Genomic DNA, 21,347 nt, shown 5'->3' with positions numbered 1-21,347 from the left:
ATTAATTTGATAATGTTAGGGAACAATTTTTGATGTTAACTTTTCTTTTCTAAGAAGATGTTTGCGTCACTGCAAATTGTAAATATTTGACTTCTCAGGATGCAGACTTTCTAACCTTGAAAACACAATTTTTTGTTACTACATACATTTGCTCATCTGCTTGTTGGTGTGGAACCTCCTATTCTAGAAACTTAATCTGATTTTGCTTAGTTTCTGTGGCTTAAAACAATAAGCATAAACTCAGCATTTGTGAAATCCTTGCAAGTAGCGATAAGAATATTCTTAAAACATATTCCTTGGACATTGCTTTGAGATAAGTCAGATGACTTTGGATTGAGAGTGGATAATTGCATGTACATTGTGAGAGCTGAAATGACCATCAGACACAGTAATAAACATCAGACAACTATGTGGAATTGATGCATTTCACTGGCAGTCTTTTTCATTCTGATCGATAAATAAGTTCAACATATTTAGTGTCTCTCAAGAACTAGTGGTGGTCTTGACGAATGAGGATGGAACTGAGGAGTGCTAAGACCTATATTATCAACAGTAATTTTTTTCATTGTATTTCATCCTGCTAAGTAGATCAACTATTCTAGAATATAAACACTCTTAACTGAAAATATGAATTTGATGAGGATTAAGTAGCATGTTACTATCAACCTTAAATTAAACAAGATTAAGTTAATTTGCTATAAAAGTGTGAAATTTCACATAGGTAAAGGAATCCAGTTTAAAATCTTCCCATGTACTTTCCCAAATGCAAACTAGTGCTTAGTATCTCTCATGTTCTTGTTTAGTGTTTCATTTACTGGTTTGCTCATTTATCTCAGAAGTGTAATTGGGTAGTCAGTAAAAGCACTGTGAAATAACCAGTTTTTGCATCTGCTTAAGTTAGCATGCGGCATGTGTAATGCATAACGTTTAGGCTCTGTAAGCAAGCTTGCAAATGCAGCCTTTGATCTGTTCTAGGTGTCAGAAAGAGAAGTAAATATTCTCCTCTCCCCCATCATCCCTTTATCTTGCAAGACGTGTTCATATGGTAGCCATATGAAAACTCCGCCATATGAAAACCCTACAACATTAGTTTGATCTCTGAGAAAGGCCTTTCAAATAAAAAAAAATCTTGAATTCTGATAGTGAAATTACTCAGTGTACAAGAAAACTGGAAACCAGATATTGGGTGCTAAGTATCAGTAGGTTTCTAAAAGTTCCAGGTGTCTTCTGAGATCAAAACTCTAGCAAAAATAGATCTGCTATCAAAGTTAACTTTTAAGGTAGATTGGGAACAAAGGAGGCATAAATACAGGCTTATATAGGAACATATACGAGAACTCAGCTTCCTATTTAGAACAGTGGAGTTGTATGTAATTAGTTTAGGTCAACTGCATGATGTAAAAAACATTCATTAGGATTGTGAAAGCAAGCGACTGCTTTTATTGTCAGTTAGACAACTGAAAAAGGATTGTAGAAAAAGATTGCTTCTTATAAGTAGAACTTTTAGATTTTGCAGGGCTGTCATGCATTTGACGAAGGAGAGGAAGCTTATGCTTTTTATAGCTACTAGGCTGGAGTAACTTGTAACAGTTGATTTCTTACAATTGACAAGTTGTGGTCATCAGTGTAAAACTTTTCACAGTGAGTGAGTAAAATGGACTAATGTATAAACATTAAGTAGTTCTATCAAATGTTTCTGAAAGAATCTTAAAGATGAAGATTCTATTTCAAATTACCATATAGTTGTCTGGTTACCTGTATGTTGATATGTTCTACAACAGCGCTCATATTTTCCAAGTGAAGTTTTAAGAAAATTCTTAAAAAAAAAAAAAAAAGAAAAAAATATTCTTGTGTGTATACTGTAGAAATAATAGGTAGTCTGGAAATAATGTCGGTTGGTCAAGTTACTTCATTTACTGTGCTTACATTTTTAGAAAGAGAGAGAAAATCCAGATACCTCCTGGTTACTGTTCTTCAGAGCAGTGAAAGCTGACCGGGGGGCCATATGATTCACTGTTAGTAGGTATCCAGAGGAAAATTAAAGAAAATATATTTGTGTACTCACCCATATTAAAACATTCAAACTTTCTGGTGGCTGTCACTTGACTCCCTACCTGAAGAATGTAGGCAGGTGGTCTATAGATGGCATGATCTGTTTGGCTTCTGTATGAACAACGTACATAATGCATTCTATGCTGAGTTCATAGCATGAAGTTTAATACAATGGGAGCTTCGTGTGTTTATGCATAATAGAATAAGCTTCTTAAATTGAAGATAATCTAATTTTTTTTATTCTAATTGTAACTGTTTAGGCGTCTGAACAAGAATAAATTGCAAGTTCTTCCAGAGCTGCTTTTTCAGAACACACAGAAGTTAACTAGATTGTAAGTATAATCTGATTTATGTTCCTATTGTATGTTTCTTATTATACAGATTTGCACGTTTGTGTGTTGACTGTGGTGAGAGGTTTAATTTTTGTGATGTTAGAAGTGCTAGATAGTAAGGGTTCTTAAGATAATGTGTTATGTTTGCATGTGTGTAGTCGTAATTCAGTAGAGCATAAATATCAGAGGGAAGAGAAACCACAAAATTTTTCTGTTCCTCCTATATTCACCTCATCGTTCATGATGACTTCAAGGTGAATTATTTTCAACTCTCTATGTAGAGTTATAGAAACCATGAAAAGTGTCGACTACTCATATCCAGTATAGTCTAGATGTCCACAAAGAGAGATTGCATACTCTTATTTAAAAATTAGCATGTTGACTTAATACAGATTGTTATAACTTTTTTAGTTTTAAAAATTATATTTTAAATAAGTCAAGGCATTGCCAGGCAGATGAGCAAAGTTACGGCTGCTGCCTCGTCAGTCAGGAAGATGAGGAAATATGGACCGGTAAAGAATTTTTCATCTCCTTGAAATATAAAAACTGTGTTACAAGATGTTTAGATGGCATCAAGACCAGTTTGAACAGCAAGAGAAGACTAACATGAGCTTGGCATCATTTTTTTTGGTGGGGGAAGGGAGAGAGTGGTGTTAGCACAATGACTGAATGATTTATAAAATATATTTTTAAAAAAGTGAATAGAAATAAAATGGATGAGCAGGTGCCTGCAGAGTTACTATCAAGAAGAGTCATCTGCCTTTTTAAAGGATTAGTCAAAAGCTGTTTGAAATCACTTTCTAGATCCTGCTGAAGTTAAACTCATGACCCAGTCTGTCTTTTTGAAAGATGTGCTATATGGTAAAAATGGGGTTTTTTAATGCTTGAATTTATATATGGAAGACCAGTTAGTAAGATTTATGATTTGTCTAGTGAAATTGTAAAGTTGCTACAGGATTGCTGAAAAGTTGCTTCATCCATGTGGGGGTTTTTATAATTGTTTTAATACCTCTATATGCAACCAAGGAAACCATTTAGGCAGTGCAGTAAATACAAAACACATGGTGATGGTGCAGATTAATTTTGGAATCAGCTGGCTATTTAAAAAAATAGGCTCTTTGTCTGCTTTTAAAACATTAACAAATTGAATAGTGTTGTGCAGTGAGTGATACTGATACAGTTTTGGAGAATTTCTGTAATGAACTTCATTGTTGCCCGAACTTGCTCATGAAAAACTGTACAAGTAAGTGAATGACGTTGTTCTGGAGATTAGAAATATAAATAATTACAAACTATAGCTGTCTTTTAATCTCAAGATCTGCTTGAAAAATCCTTGTTGGATTTGTTTTTGCAAGCTTTGTCGCAGCTTTTGAATGCACTAGAAAATATTTGCTCAATGGATTTGCTAGGGCTGAGTGATTTGGTTGTATTTCCTAATTTTCTTTGCATGTTTTTGACATTCTGTATCTTGAAACTCCTCTTGAGTATAAAGTGTGAGCTGGTACTTACTTGCAGATACCATTATCTGGTCTCCAGAAGATGCCAGTGGTATTTATTTCATAGAAGAGTTGCTTCATGTAGGTTGGTTGTCTAGGGAAATGGTGATGCTTTCAAGATAAAAAAAAAAAAATTATAGAGTTTACATGTCTCCGCTAATACAAATTCCAGTTTAACATGTTGAAACTTCTTCTGTGAGTGGTCGCATTGTACATAGCTATCATTAGGCTGAAAGGAACACTCTGGTAATTTGTGGTTTCGAGGGAAGGTTGTGTATGTTGATAACTTGTGTGCAGCTGTCTCAAGGAACCTTGCACAAAGAAACTAAGTGAAAGTAATTGAGGCTTTTCAATACCAGCGTGTGTATTTTTGAGTAGCTCATGTAATCATGATACATTATAGTCCTTAACAGCAAGGGTGATAATTTTGGTTTTAGAATATAGAGATTGTAACAAAAATACATAAAATAGAATGATTAATATGAATACTGTTCTGTAATGCTTCCCAACGGATGCTGCCGAAATATTTGTCTTTATTCACTGACATTCATTCAAAGTCTTGCTTACTGTTTAATAGTGCTTTAGATAGATCACTTTAGCACTGTTTGTCAGTAGAAACTTGCTTTTTCTTTTGAAGATACAAGTGTTATATAAATATAGCGAATATATTAAGTAAATAAATCTTAGCTAAGTGAACTATTACAGTTCGAAATGCAGTTTGGTTGTATGTTTTTCAGTGATGGGATAAGAACTAGAAATTTGCTACCTACTAGAATTTGTAAAAGTACACACATACACATGTGTGTATATATATATTTTTATACTTTGAGGAAAAAGAAAAATATGTGTCTAAGAAGGTTACTTTCTATTTTCTTGTGTTACTGTCTTGGTCCTACTGCTAGTACATTTCAGAGCTGTTCTTTCTCACTTCTGTTATGATTTGTCTTAAATTCAACAGTGCCAGTCTACTTTGTTCACAGCTGGCTTTCTGGGCAAAATGTTTCAATGAAGAGGTATGATGCTTGAATTCCTCTCCCACAGCTGCTCTGGACCTAGTCTTTCAAGAAGAAAGCATAGCTGAGAAAGTGATGAAAGGGAATAAAAGAAGTGAAGCAAAAATTGATAAGAGGGACGGATACATGGGTGACGTAAATTCTGTGGAATTTACGATGAGTGAATTAAAATGAACATCAAAAAGTGTAGGTAATACTGATCTTAATTGTTATTTTCCATAGTATAGGTATATTATTTCTGCTGCCATATTTTCAAACTGTTGACTCTGGGCTACTAAGCTATGAGTCAATTATTTTATATTTAATAGTTTTAATCCTGATAAACTAGAAAGTCCAAAATTGAGTATTTTAATTGTTAAGCTTGCTACAGCTCAAATGATGCAAAATTTTAAGAACTAAAAATTGCCATGTATTATACCCAAAATGGAAAACTTGGATTTTATTCATTGAAAATGAAGAGCTCATAGTCTTGTCCACATAGCAAATACAGATGAAATCAGCAGTGATTCTTACAGCTGCTCTCTTCAGCAGGCATGCAGTAAACCATAACAGTCTACAACTTTGTTAATGAAGGTCCAGACTCAATTTTTTAAAAATGTAGAACTAAACACAAAGGTGACATTTAAAGTTTGATAACTTGGTAATAGTGTGAAAGTTGGGCATATTATTAGCATTAATAGAATTTGGTGGAGATGGAGTGACTGACCTGCTTAAACATGCAGGAATTTTGTGTGCTGGAGGGTTTCAGGGAAGACCTGTTAATGTTTCAGGAATAGTTAAAAGTTGCAAAACGAATGTGAAGACTTCTCAGTGTTTGGTCAGCTGGGCTGAAATCTGCCTGTGAGTTTACTGAAGGAGCAAACTTTTTAATGTAGTTCAGTATCAGCAGTGTCTCTTCAGTCTTGTTGCTGCTGGAAGTTGAAATGTAGAACATTAAGTTTTCCTGTCAATGATGTGCTTGAAAAGCTAGAGAACAAACCTGTTTGGCGATGTTGGGTTCTTCTCTTGTTTCATATGTGTGCTGTTTGCATAGTTTGGGACAGCCATGCTGTTGTCCCTGATGGTTTCCTTATTTGTCACCGTAGCGTGCTTATGTCAGGGCACTGTGCATTTTCACTGAAATGCAATCTTTGTAATAACTAATAAAATTTAATTTAGAATGCTTCTCAGATTATAACTACTTCCTCAATCAATCACCTTTGCCTTTTTTCTCCAACCCTCTCCTGAAATGCCGAGCTACAGGATATCCTTGCATCTTTTACAGTGCTGCTTAGACTTCGTTGTCACATCTGGTTGGTATTAGAAGCAGGAATATATATATAAAGGAATAAATCTTAGATGGAATGTGAAACGTCCCACGAAATGGGTTTCTCATAAGGTTTTGAGCCTTTTCTTCTAGAAAGAGTGGCTTTGAGAGTCATGGATTTTGTTTGCTTTAGTTTAGATAAGAGTTTTAAGTTTAAATTGGATGGTGAATGAACCCTTGATTGGATTCTGTAGTGGAAATGTTTGCCATTGCTCTGTTGCCTTGATTTCCTAGGTTTTAAAGCTTCTTAAATGTTTTATCTGGGATAAATAATTAAGTATCTAATAATTCAAACTGCAGGCACTTTTAATGAGAAAACTGAATCAAGGAAAAGGCACTTTTAATACATTGAGAAATGGAAACAAGAAAGGTATTTTTGGTACAGTTTCAGATATTATTTACTAATATATAGCCATAAAGAAAAAGGTAATATTAATCTTAATACAAGTGATTAAATGCACAGAAAGAGTATAATAAACCAAAACATGTAACTTAACAGCTATGAAACTAGGTTTTGATCCCAAGATAATTATTTTCTAATATCCAAAGCAACTTGTGAAATTCATCGGCAAAGTTTGTAAACATAGCTTTGTGCATACTGGAAACATGAGTTTCCTTCGTGTCCACAGATGGTATATAAAATGATCATAGCGTATCTGCTTTTCACTAAAGGCCAAGTATGCTAGTGGTCCATGATACTTAAATATCTTTAAAAACAAAGGCGGGAACCCCCGCCCCCAAAAGTATCAGATTAGTGGAAGTATGCATTAGACTCTGAAATTAAGTAGTTTACTTTTTAGGGTACTATCAGAATCTAGAATTCAGACTAAAGCTGAACACTATAGTGTGAGAGCAGAGCCCTGGGATCCTGAACTCTGAGACAAAACCGGTTCATGGCTGTGCATGCATAATACCTTTTAAATCTCAAGGTTTTTAAACTTTGTAGTTATGGGTGTCCCAATGTTTTATCGTATTCATCTATAATTATTTCCAAAGGAGACTAAAGCAGCAAGATCAACAGAATGGAGATATGTTAGACAAATTATTTGTTTTAATAAAATGGGACAAAATTTTAGTATCAGGAATAGCTATTGTATAACATGTTGCTCGTTGTTAACATGGTGTAAGTATTTGTAGCACAGTGAGATTTGTCAATAAAGCTGGATTAGCAGGACTGCTTTATTTCTTGTATAGTGGAATATTTTGAAAGGTATTACGATAGATGGATGGAAATGGCAGGTAAGTACTTGTAGCATACAATACAAATTCCATGAGTAGCCTTAAAAAGAGCCAGTAATCAATTCTAACAGAATCACAAAATGGTTGAGGTTGGAAGGCACCTCTGGAAGTCGTCATGTCCAACCAAGCCCCTGCCCAAGCAGGGTCACTGTTGCAGGAGAAGAGTCAGAGATCACTCAGATCTGATCTAGTAGTTAGTTTATTGAGTTCTAATCAGTAAATTTAGGTATGTAAAATATTTAATAAGTACAGATGGATTTGCGGTCAATACTCTTTACTACACTTAAAGTTAGTGTGGGAAAGATTATCACCTAAGCTTACTATACATATCTTAAATGTTACATGCGTGCAAAAAATGTCACTTATCAACCCATCGATGTCTGGTGTTAGGTCAGGGATCTCTCACCTTGAGAGGCGTCCCTACTCAAGGGGAGATTGCTGCTGCGCAGCCAGCTCAACAAGAGGGAGAGCTCAATGGGTCCTGGTGGCTGCAGATATTTATAGTGTAAAATCATCTATTTGTAGTCAGATTTTCTGCTGTGTTAAAGCAGTTTTGGCCGCTTATCAGCCCAGTCTCCAGCCAAACTGTTTTTTTGGGTTTGGTGCTGAGTCCTCACTGATAGCCTCACACAGGAGGATTAACTTCGCTTAGGCCTACTTGCTGAGCGTCTGCCTGGACCAAAGTTCAGTTAGTTCAAACAGGAGGAGTGCATCCATCACAGTCACCTGGAGCAAACTGGTGCTGATGTCCTGATGGCTTTCGAATATCTCCAGGAACAGCGGTTCCACAACCTCCCTGGGCAACCTGTACCAGTGCTCAGTCACCCTCACAGTAAAAATGTGTTTCTTTATGTTCAGGCAGAAACAGCAAACTGTTTTGTTGCATACGTGTATGATATGTTGTGCCAAATAATGCGTGTGTAGTGAAGCAAACTGAATTTTAGGCAGCGAAAAACATTTTGCAGTAAATACTTTATAAACAAAGCTTAGAAGCTGATATTTGTTTCTTAGCTTGAGGTCATGCAGCTTCAGTCATGAAAACATAAGATTTTTATAATAAGTCTTATGGTTTCCTATTGATGTATGTGTATCTTAATTGTAAATTAATGTTTCCCAGAGAGATGTCAGTGACTATCAGTAATTATGCTTTGCTTTTTACAGTGCTACTCAAACACTAATTAGGTAATACTTCACTGAAACAAATTGGAGAGGGAAATGTATCACTTCAGTGTTCAAAGATGGAATAAGACAAAAGAATTAAATGGGGAAAAGGGGCTACTTGTCTAACTGCTGAAATGATGCGGGGAATCTTGTGCTCAACCTGCTACATCATGCTGTTCCTTTGGTTGTCAGGAATTATCTCACATCTGCCTCCATATAGAACTGCTGCTTTTGGAAAGGTGAAAGAGGGTAATATGTGGAACTTTTAACTTGCACCGATCCACTGTCATTTGTAATGAAATTTAAATTGTTTTTATCTGATTATATGTAACTTTTAAAATGTTTTCTTCCTGAAAAAAGAAGAATATGTACCTCCCATTTTGTTTATAATTTATTTAAAACACTGTTATGAATCTAATCTGCTTTTTATGACCACAGCTATGCATTGTATTAGATCATCTAAGTTTTCTAGTTTAGTATGCAATAAATGCACATTAATAGCTAATAAGGTATGTATATCACTGTAAAACAGTCATGTAAGTAAATGTAAGTATGATACCTGGAGGGCCACCAGTAAAAATTGAACGTCTGTTTGACCTCTGTTGTTGTTGTTAATTTTTTAAGGGCAGATTAGAAACAAGAAAGCACGCCTACACAACCACACACAAAACATACCAAATGTTTCTGAAGACTTTTCAGGCAAAGTTTTATTATTTTTGCTGACTTTAATACCTTCATTGCTCAATTTTTCTCCTTGAGCTAGGTATTAAAGCCACATTAAAACTGCCTAGAAATAACGGTTTTTCCTGTAATTCATACACTTCGAAGGTACTGGTGAGAAATGTGTATTGTTGTGTGGATGTGCATACTTAAAAGCAATTTTAATGATAAATTTATTAGACACTGAAAACCTATGTAGTCTATTTAATTATCATATTGGCTTTTATTTTTATACATTACTATTTGCCATCTCTTTTCTTGATTTGTCTGCTTCCTTATGATTTTAGTGTTCGTGCAGTGTGTATATTTGATTTTGTGTAAGTAGTTTCATTAGATAATTCCTGGTAGGAGCAGCTGGAACTATTATTTAACTATTTAGCTACTGCTTCACTTATGAAGCTGACCTTGTTAAACATAAATATAAAGGTGTTCTTAACATCTGATTCACTGTGCGATACTGTGTCATGCTATGGTACGCTGTGCCTGCAGTCAGAAAGTGGCCCAGGTAAGTCAGTGTCTCCTGGTTTGAATTTGACAAGCGTAGTGTGTATTAGATTTTACCGATGTCTGCTTTCCTTTGAGTGCATTTGTAGCTGTTTGTTGTAGCTAGGAGGTTGTTTCACATGTGTATGATTTGCCAAGAATTTGCTGCTGAAAGCCTTACTAGAACTGTCGCTTGTAAGCCCTCCTTTCCGGCCTGACCCTTAGCAAGCTCGAAGTATCAAATCATGACTCCTGATCAAATTCAGTCTTTCATCTCATGGATGTCATCAGAAGCTGTGTTTGGCAAAGCAAGCAGTTCATAAATTTTCTTAGTGTCCTCTTTATTTTTCTGTTTGTTCTCTTTCTAGAAAGAAAGATCTCACAGATTGCTGACTTAGAGCTCCATTATCATTTCACATTAAAGCAGGATCCTGACAATTCAATTGTTACATGAGTTTGAGTTATGGTGTTGCCATGACAAAATAGCATGGGCTTGTAACAGTGTGTGTTTGTGGTTTTATCCACATCCAATAATTGTAGTTTTACTGTGTATGGATCACAGCAGGTCTTCTTAGAAGACAGTAAATAATTACAGTAAGTGTTTGCTGGTCTCTAGGGTGCACTTCTGGCTTGCGAAAGATGTGCATTAGGTCAGAGGCTTGTGCTGCAGATAGCTGTATGACATTTACACCATTTATCAAGCTGAAGTAATTTTATATATTCTTCTTGACTCTGGTTGTAAATAATGGATGTAGCAATTTTTTTTTAATATAAATACACCAGTTTTATTTGGAGAGTCTAAGGATTTTTTCCTGTCTAATTTAGTGCAGAAGATTAATTTTAAAAAATATGAATAAAAGGTTTCTTTATTATTGTGAGAGTAGAAAACAAATGAAATGTCAAAAAGCCAGAAGGCTCCCTTCTCAATGCTACTTTTTCCCCTGTGTCAAATTGGTTATTTAAAATTATACTGTGCAGATGTCTTGTTTCCCTTCTTAGGGGAAGCAGGCATGATTGGAGAAGAAAGAGTGCTCTTTGCGAAAATTATTTCTGGGTTTTAGTGGCATCTTTCTTCTAAGAAGACATCTATTGCCAACTTCTGTGATCAGGTCATCTTATTACTAAGCTATTTAAGGTAGTTTGTGGCAAAGGATTATACATTTCCAGAAGAAATACCACACATGCAGATTAAGCATAAGTCTGCTTTGGAAATAAGTTGTTTTACTCTATTAGCTTAGTAACTACTGCCTTTCCTTTTCACTATTTTTTCCTATGCTATTAGAAGGGTGACATGTTCTTTTGGTTGGTATTCAGCTCAAGAAATCGGGAGGCTCCCAATTTGTGAGATTAATTTGCCAGTAAGTTATTTGGTAGCCTTAACCATGTTGCTGGGTGTCAGTTTTCCTGAATGTAGGGTTTTTTTAAAGCACTCTCAAACATATTCTAGTTTCAAATCACACGTCTTGGAGATAAGATATTAAAAATGTTTATACTGTTATTGCCTGCTCCACACAGTCCTGAACTGGAAAATGCTTAGTTTATTTTACTAACACCAATAGTAGCCTTGTAAACTTACTAAGTCCAGCCCAGGACTTTACATCAACAGAGCTGTTGTAAATAGTTTCTCATGCTTCTTAAAATTCTTCTTATTCTTAGTATCAAAAAAGGAATATTGATAAAATTCAGTAGGTAGTCACTTTCTCCAATTAGACATTAGTTCCCATCAGAGTTCATTCTTTTCTACACAACCAGGATATTTGAGAACACCCTGGAGATGTTTAGCAAAATTAGGCTTTTCTGAACTTCCACAGACTATTTTGCTGCTTTAAGTGAGTTGCAGCAAAGATGACTCGATCAGGACTCCATGGTTAGTCATCACTTAGAAAGTTGGAGACATGGTTTCTGAGGGTGGTCATGTATGCTCTGCCAATTCTGAAATGCATCCTTTTTAACAGGCTTCAACTTCTGTGTTTAGAGTGACAAGTTAAAATTGGGGGGAAAAACACAGTGACTCAGCTTCTTGTTATGATGGCTTTCACATGACAGAGCAATTACAGGGTTCTCAAAACACAGTAATTGTGGGTGGGCATTATTGGCTTGCCATTTTCTTACATTAGTCTTCAGAACTTTGGTCTTTTGCTTCTGTTAGCACCAGTTCAAGCATTGTAGCTCCCTACAGCGTTGTATTCTGGTTCCGCTGCCTTGATTTGTGGTGATGGCGAGGCTGGGGAGGCATTGTTGCTGGTGGCCTCCGCAGAGCGGAGTTGCAGCCATGGGCTGCTTTTGTTAAACTCAACAGAGGATTGAATAGCTGTGTAGATTGCAGTCAGAGAATAGTTAGGTTACTTCTGCAAGTATATTATTACTATAGGTATGCTGACCTGATGGTTTGTAGGCAGTTTCTCTTCTGGAAACGGAGTAACCCTGTTAGTCTGACTGTGTGCGCTCTAAGTTTGTCAGAGTCAGATTTACTGCGTTTGCTTTGTTAACATGGCTTTTTGGCCTCGCTGCTAGAGCTAGTCTGCAAATGTCAGCACATCATGGTGTACTTGCACATAATTTATTGCTATATGGATATTGCTTCTCTTGTTTAAAAACTTCCTTATAATTGGTTAATTCCTATGTGAATATTTTTTGCACTTTCCTCATTGGCTGTACGTTGAAGGGAGCTGAGAAGTGTTTTGCCGAATGCTCAGTTTAGTAAATGGTCCAGAGCTGCTGGAGTCCTGGCCCCAGTTAGAATGAGCAGTGGCAAATTCATTTGTAAATTTTCATTACTGCAACTAGGAGGAAATGCAGAATAAATATAACTTTCTTTTTCTGGTGAACAGGAGATTAGAATAGGAGTGTTTAGCATTATTCTCACATTTGAGGCTGTCTTCTTACACAAGGTGGATGTAGGAACAGATTGAACTGGTGACCTGGAGCACAGACATCTCATCTGTGTAACAGGAAAAATACAATAATGATAATGTAAATATTTTCGTTCCTTTCCATAATAGGCTGTCATCCTGAGCTAAAGATTAGTTTACATTCATTGTCTTGTAAAAGTCCTTTCAAATACTTTGGAAATACGTTGCAAATTATGAGAGTTTCCTTTGGTGTGCAAGTGGATAGTAGAAGTAGGGGACGTGATCATTGTTCTAGAGGTACTAACGAGGGTTAAATTATAAGCACTGCACATGAAGTCTTGATTTTGATGTGCGACTTCAAAAATGCAAGGCCATTTCCCGTCACCAGTTTTCTGGCATCTAGCTCTACTGTTTGCTGTTTCACAGCAGCAGAACTCTGCTTTACCTGCAGAGATTTATTGTGTATTCAGAGTGCCCTGTGAGTTAAGGTTATTGTGGGCAAAATGATGCAAGACCAAACACTTCTTTGTTTTAATTCTTATTTGGTTTTATTCTTGAAATCTGTCATGTGTACAATGGGAAGCTTAAGTTAGGCTTTCTGGAACTTTTCAATATGTTTCACAGGGGTAATAGGGCATGCCTGTTTAAAGTATTTCAGACACTTAAAGGTCACCAAAACGAATACTGCTATTACTTTTAAATGCACTACGGTTACATTTGAAATACAGTCATAAATGATCCAGGATTTCATTATGATTCAGATCAGTTGAGAGAAGCCATGGGATTGTAGCCTGAGGCGTATGTGTGCCTGTCAACAGGGTCAACGTGGAGCTGAACCAGGAGGTATTTGATCTACAGTCTGATGCAATTTCATGTCCCAAGTGCAATCTATGTTGTAAAACTTAACAACAGTAGAAACTATTTATGAAACAAAATTAAAATAACTCATGCAAGTCATTAAATGCTATGGTGCTACAAGAAGAGATTGGCAAGGGCGGTTTATTATCATCTTACTCTTCTGACTAAGAAAAGGATGTCATACAAGGTGTGCCTTTGAGCTGCTTTTATTTCTCAACTCAGCGTAACATACTGAAAACAAAAGCTTATAACACCTTGTGTTATACGAAGTCCACGAGCTGATTTTTAATGTTTTGCTTACATAATGCTTTGGAACTTAGTGAGATTATTCAAATATACAGTAATTGCCACTGTTGAAGTTTGAGATTTTCTACAATGCAAATACTATTGAGAAAATTGAACAGAGCATATTTGGAATTAAGTACCTGTCTTTTGCTTTGCTCTGTTAAACTCCCTGATGGGCTCTTACTAGAGACATATCTATGAAAGATTTTCTTCAGGAAACAGCTGATATGGATTTACTTCATTCCTATTGATATATGAAAGAATGTTAGGTTTAATGTTCTGAGTGGTTTACGTGCAAGATACAATGCCAATGCTTAATGAACTGTGAGGGGGAAAATGTTGAAAAATAAAGCATCCAATATGAAACCAAAGGTTATGCTTATACAGTTAGTTTCTTTTGTTGAGAGAATAATCTTGTTTCCTACCACACATTCACGTTAATAGAACTCCCTGTTGTGTTAGTTCTGATAATCATCACTGGATCAGTCCTGCCTCAACGTGTTTTCTGTACCACTGGAAGCGAAGAAAGTTGCTGAGTGCACTAGAATGTTATCAGTCTCCAAGCCCTAAACTGATTTTTCTGCAACTAGTGTATGCACATAACAACTGTATCTTTGAAAGTGTAAGAATGGGATTTTTGCTTTTTTCTTGAGTCACTTGTACTCATATTATCCTTTCCTACTTTTCCCCAATAATTACTCCATTAGCCCCATACCTTACATTCCCGTATTGGGGGCAGAACTGACGGGATATTGTCCTAAGTTCTTGTTAGCCCTTGAGCTTTTTCTCCAGAAGTGGCAGCTGTTCTAATGTCTGATCTTGGTGTTATTTGATCTGGGTACTTGTTGGTCAGTAGGAGGTACTTCACTTAAATAACTTCCCTTCCTTTACTCTAGAGGCCTCATATTTCTTCTGCTATATTAAGTACTTATATGACTGCCGACGACTACACTTGAAATACCAGTCCCAGGATTTTGCATTGCAATAAGATTGGCTGCAATAAAACACGTAAATCTAGCAACGTCATTTTACTGGGTTTATTGAGAGGACATAGTGGCACATCCATGCCTGAGCAAGAGTATTGCCCCAGAAGGCAATGACTCACCTAAAGGAATTGTTAGCTAGTGAAGCTCTGTCATTCTTTTTTTGGTATTGGTTACGGGACCGGGAAATGCATGTGCGTGGCACAGTGTTTCCATTTCTACCAGCCCTTCCTATAATGAGAACAGAATTAGGCTAACGTCGCTCAGGTAGACTGTTTAGTTTTGATTTTCAAGGCAACGTTTGTCAAGTATTTTGATAAAGTGTAATTTATATGTATCAGTAATTACGTGCTCCAGAGGGACCATAGCAATAATGGTATTTTTTTCCTGACACGACAGGAAACAAATTTTCCATAAGCCTGGGGAATGCAACATGCCACTTGCCCCAGTTGGTGGTGGACTTCAAAAGAAAACAATGTTTCTTTTTACTGGCCTCAGGTTTTTCACTATTTTATCTTCAAAACTGGTATTTCAATTGCTTTGAAGGGATTTTCTTCACTGCTTGTTACTCTTTTCCCGAAATGACATTGGCAGTTTTTAAAAATGAGGACCACCTCACTCTCTTGCAGCTGCAGCTTATTCCAGCTCCTATTTAATGAAGTAAACCAATTTTGTTGTGTTTAAATAAGTGGGTGAACAAAGAACCAATCACTAGGTTGGCCTGTGGATAGCAGTGGCTTACAACAGGCCTCATGTCTGACGTCAAACTTTGCAAAAAATATGAGGTAGATTATTTTAAACTTTGTAGTTACAGTTTGTAAATTGTGTGTGTAAATAAATACAATTTTACTGAAGGTGTAAATTATATACCTTTAAAAGTGGAGACTTACTTGTTACCAGTCTGGTTTTTTATATCTCTTAATTCACTTCGTAGAGTCCCTCCTTTCAAAATAATGAAATGAAAAGGGAAAAAGGATTTCTCTCTTCCATTAAGGCACATTGAACATACCAAGATGTATGGAAAAGTGAAGGCTTTTGACTCTTGCATGACTCTGTAGCCTTATCCTGAAAATGAGAAAGAAGTTCAGTAGGGAGTTTCTATGGCAATTTTTTTTGTCTGTGTACACCAGTGTTTGAATGTCAGCTTGGAAGGAAGAATGCCAAAGTAAGCTGTTGTTTAGGCTTTCAGCCTGGCATCTCCCTTAATCAGGAGACCTGAAAGGATGAAACAGTTAAAAACTGCGCGGAAGCAATTTTCATCCATGAAAATTTCAGATATTCATACTGAAACAAGCTCTTTCAGTTACCAGTGAGTGTTCAAATGCTAGAGGGATGCTAGAGATATTGATGTCTACACTGAAAATTTCTGCTGAGTTGAATAGCCAGCAGCAATACTTCTGTATAACTTTGAACTGCACTTTTTGAATCATGCAACAGTTAGATACTTGATTGATTTTTTTTTTTTTTCAAGTAACTTTCCATGGAACACAACTGGTTTCATCTGTACAGGTTGTGGGGATTAGTTGTAGAAATAGAGGTAGTGGCTTGTCTTGAATGAGCAGTCACTGAGTTGTTTAGGTTTTTTTCCCTCACTAATGTGCCTAATTTTTAAGAATTTCATATTTAGTATTACGTTGTCAAGCTCATTTGTTTTTCTCCTGTAGAAAGAGATTTTTCAGGTTTTCTTGCTGTCATTTAAGAAAGCATATTGACCTCACGTAACTTTGAAGCTGGCTGTGCTTTGAGTGGGAAGTTGAACCATATGACCTCCAGAGGTCCCCTACAACCTGAATATTCTGTGGTTAAATATATTATTTACAGTATTTAATGCTACGGTTTGGAAGCTTTTAGCTGGTTTGAGGTTTGGCAGTTGTGGATGGGATACTAGATTGTGGTTTTTGTCTCTCCACCCCCCTCCCCCCCCCCCTTCTATTCCAAATTGAAGATTAAATGCAGTAGACAGGATTTTTGTGGGTGCTGGAAGATACTGTGCCTAAGAGGTGCAAGATTGCGCTCATCACCAGGATCTTGCAGGAGTGTGAGATGAGGGTTCTCAACTCCCACAAAATTTGAAAGTCAGCAGGAGCCAGAATTGATGAACTGCTGCTAAAGAAAGTAATTCTTAGCTATCTCCTGCCCTAAATTGTGCTGTTCAGATCTGCTTGTAACGTTGGCTTTGGTACCCTTTTCAGAGGTGGGATGTGCCTTGGTGTTTGGTATTTTTACATTTTATCTTGTTAACATCTCATTGTGGGAGAAAGTTTTTTGCTATATCCCTTTCCTGAATGTGACCCGATTCTGCTCTGCTTAAAACCACCTTGTAAAAACAGAATGACTTGCATAGTAGGCTGTGTTAGGATTATTATATAACATATGCACATAGGTGCTTTCCAGTTTCTGCTAGAAAATAATAAAGAAAAGAAAAGAAAAAAAGGGAGTGTAGTATAGACGGCTCATATCATGTCCTCAGAGTTTTCCTTCCTGGGAAGCCTTTTCAGAGTGAATTTGGCATGGAGGCTTAAGGTGTTCCTATGGGGGCAGACAATTCCAGGTTCCTTTTCTGGAGGACCCATGTTTTCCTGCCTTGTACAGGAGGAAAAGTCATGAGATCCCCAGAAGGATGTTTTGGGTTGGTACTGCTCATACAATTTGTAGCCTCTCTTGTGGGTCTTGCTGCGAAGATGGCAGCTGCAAGTTGGCTACTAGCCCTTTTCAGTTCCTGGCCGCAGTCTGGGCACTCATGGCTGTATCAATAATGTGAGTATGCAGTTTTTCAAATAGCATTGGATTTTCATTACTGAAAACAGTTGTTTGTATTCTTTTCAGAACACACATTACAGAATCTGCCAAGATTTTAGGTTCTGCTCTGTGGCAATTTTTGTGTATGTACCTAATGGTAAAATTTGAAAGAAGGGCAAATAGGTCTCAACCTCACAATATCTAAGAACATAGCTTTTGAATTTAAATGCTATTAACTTAGTTTCAGGTTGCAACTACAGAAATATGATGTTCTCTTTCTGATCTTAATCTGATGATCTTGATTTAATTTTCAACTTTATTTCCAAACAGCCTCTAAGGTAATGTTACTACAATGTCAGCAGTCTGTTTAAATTACATAAAAATCCTGACTATTTTAAAAAGGTGGTTGAAAGGAGATGTTATCTTAATGTCCACTGGGTTATGCTGAATTTCAGACATGTTTTAAGCTACTACAAAATGATGCCCATGTCACAAGAGGGATTGGTAAGTGAAGTAAAAGATGAGCAGATTCAAATAGGCCCAAACACTGTATGAAATGAGATGGTGAAGTGGCAGAGCTGGGATGACCCTGTGGAGACAAATGTTGTGGAGTCTGTAATCTTTAATATCATGTGTGCTTATTTAAAAATATAAAGTGTATTCCTCGGTGTTTTGGAGATAAACACGTTATTTCCGGTGTGCACATTGAAACTGGTGGTAAAGCTCCAGCTAAGGAAAACGTAACACTATTTCATGCATGATTATCAATTCATCTGATACAGAAGGGAATGACTTCATGGTAGTGCCTCCAGAAAGGCTCAACTTAAGTTAGTTACTCAATTCAGTTACTGAATTACATACTTTTACTTAAATGTGTACGTCAAATTTTTTTTCACGTAGTGGTTTTTTTCCCAAAAAAATTTCTTACAGAGTTTGTGTAGGAGCCACGTGTGTGCAAAATCATCAAAAATATTCCAAAATCCTAATATTTGTGTCATGTGGATTAACTAATTAGTTTAGAGTCCTCAGCTAGTCAGCCAAAGAAATGAGTTATGCTGCTTAGACTGCTATGTCAGTGATAGGTAATATGTGCAGTAATTGTCAACTATGTGAATGATACAAGTACTTGAATTTTAGGAAGGTTTATTTTTGAAGAAAAAATGAAATATCTGAGATGGTTTTGTCTTTTTTTTTTGTAATAAAAGACAAAGTTTGTGAGTTGCGTAAAACCATTCAATATTATTTAGTGGCTCCTCATTTTATGTACTCATACACTGAAATTAGGCATCACCTCATAGCCCTGTGCTCTCCTCCCCACAGAGAAGTGGATAATTGTCAGGATGGTTGAAAGCCATTACTTTGCTTTTTTTCAGGGCATGTATGCGAACTGCCTTCTTTTGGGTTTTTTTGTTGTGTTTTAAAAAAAAAAAAAAAAGCCAAACAAAAATAGAGGTTTGAACTGGTCTACTGTATTTACAAAATTTTTGCTTTCTCCTTACATTTCCCTGTAACAGAATTCAATGTCCCTATTACAGACCAGGGTTAGATCTTAGACAAGTTGTCGTTTTGTCAGTGTATGAATGACTAGCTATTGAAAATAAAGAGTGTTGATATTTCAGAAACTAGTCAATGTTAATTTTATCTTAAGTAATTCCAGATAGCATAATTATCCTTAATTATTTAATTCTTAAATTATTATTTACTTGATTACTTTGAAGGGGTTGCAAATAATTTTGAGTCCTTATTTTACCAAGTAACTTTTCATGATTCCATGTATCCCAGTTTTTAGTATGTAGTTATGATGTTTATTGAAATAGTACATTTAAGTTATATTTAACATTTCATAGGGTCATACATTTTATAATTCGTAAGAGAAAATGTAGAAATGACATTTGAGGTGCAATGCTCTTATTTCCTTTGAATTACCCCTAATGCACTTCGGTATTTGGATAAAAGGATGGGTAATGTATTTTTTGCTTATCATCACTTCCTAAAAAAGTATGTTTAGAGACTTCTTATGGGGATTGGGGCTCTTTTTTGCAGGATTTTATGTCGGTATGAAAAAATTGGTAGCTTTTATTTCACTTGTGCCTGGATGTAAAAATATTAGAGGTCAAAAGAGCAATCCACATATTGAAAACAGTAGCCAGAATCAGGGTCTGACAGCCTGGAAGAGGCAATCACAGGAGAATCTTGCGGCAGTGGTTTTATTCTAGTATTGCAGTTCTGCTGTCTTCAAACTAAAGGATAGCCCGTACGAGCCAGGTCAAGGGCCCGCTGGATTTCTGAGTAGGAGGCTCCATGTAGTGCAAATTTGCATTATTACTGGTCTGGGATAGCACCTGCTGATATACTGCAGCTCCACGTTTGTGGGTTTACTCTGTAAACGAATATGAAAGCATGCATTACTTAACGACCTGAAATAAAAAATAGTGATAAATGGTATCGTTACAAAACTTTGAGAAGACATGTAGTCCTTCTGAAACTTTTATTAAGAGACTGTTAAAAAAACCCAAACAACCAAACAAAAAAAACCCCCAATCCAGATAACTTAAAAAAAAAAAAAAAAGTTGTGTTATTATGCTGTTGTTTTTACACAGCTTGGAGTCCATGTTCTAAATATACCTAGTTACAAAGAGCCAGAAGAGCAACTGGGGCTGAAGTGCTACCATTGTGCAGAGGTGCATTTGTACGTGCATATTCGATCACATGTCATTGCACTGAATTTGATTTAGGTGTCTGCACAGTCCATTTACTGTAAATCCACACATTGTTCTGCTCGGCATTTCTAACTGTATTAGGCAATAACTTGGGCAAACAAAAATCTTGCATGGAAAAACTGTTTCTTCAGAAACTGCCAGTTGAGTGCTTGGACCGATTTTTAAAGTCATGTTGGCAAATATTAATTATTAGGTAATAAGGCAAAGAATTACCAGATAAGGGCAAACAATTTTGGAATGTGGTGAGTAAGACTCAGTGTCCTGATTGGAATTTTCAGTTGTTGAAGTAAGTGCATTATTTAAACAGCTTGTGTTCTAAAGAATTGGATGACATTTTTAATTGAGTAACTGCGTGGATTAGTTTACTGTTAGTTAGTACTGCTGTTAAGAGTTGGTGATTTTTATTTATTTATTTATTAGGTAGCCAAACAACTTTTTGTGTGATGGTTGTTTCACATATGCATATACTTTACTGACCCTCTTAGTAGTTACTTTTTTCCATCACTGATGTTGCATGTTGTGCTGATGCTGAGTTGCTCTTGAAAACCATTTCTTGGTATGGACACTCAGACTGTTTTTCAAGAAAATGTAATGTTTAATGAAAACAGTGTGTAGTGCAACAGCCAAAACACATTGTAAGTATGCACACTGTTGTAGATTTCATTAAAGTGTTACAATAATGCTACCGTTTGCCTTGGGATTGTTATATTATTGGAATATTATATAAATAGCTAACTATTGAGATACTTGGGAGTTTTTGAATGAAAGCTTTCATAGGCTTAAAAATTGCTGCTTCTGGTTTTTAATGGGAACATTAGGAAAATCAGACATTACTTGAATTGTCTTAAATTGTTGAAGAATAAGTAAATTTTAAAAAGACTGAATTGTGATCATTCCTGAAGTACTGATGGTTTGTCATCAGTCGTAAATCTTAATTTTATACAGTACTTAAATATTCTCTTGGTATATAGCCAGGAAACAAGGGGTTTGGCTGTGCCTTGCCTTGGAAAGTTGTGGAATTTCTTGGTTAAACACTATGAACTTAAAATGGTGAAACCTGAAGTGAGTGATCTAAGCAACTTTAATTTTTGTTGTAATTTTCTTCAAA

General features: G+C 36.1%; 1 protein-coding gene across 2 annotated transcripts in view; it reads left to right on the top strand.

The window, feature by feature from the left end:
- Positions 1-21,347, top strand: part of SLIT3 (slit guidance ligand 3) — a 549,687-nt gene that overhangs the window by 59,092 nt on the left and 469,248 nt on the right. For both annotated transcript variants that reach the window (XM_076349680.1, XM_076349679.1), the window contains exon 5: positions 2,313-2,384. In XM_076349680.1, the coding sequence (XP_076205795.1) occupies positions 2,313-2,384 (72 nt within the window). The remainder of the gene's footprint in view (positions 1-2,312; positions 2,385-21,347) is intronic.

The sequence above is a fragment of the Aptenodytes patagonicus genome, chromosome 12 (assembly GCF_965638725.1).
Source record: "Aptenodytes patagonicus chromosome 12, bAptPat1.pri.cur, whole genome shotgun sequence".
Classification (NCBI taxonomy): domain Eukaryota; kingdom Metazoa; phylum Chordata; class Aves; order Sphenisciformes; family Spheniscidae; genus Aptenodytes; species Aptenodytes patagonicus.
Note: the sequence above shows the minus strand (reverse complement) of the source record. Positions and strands in the feature narration are given on the sequence as shown.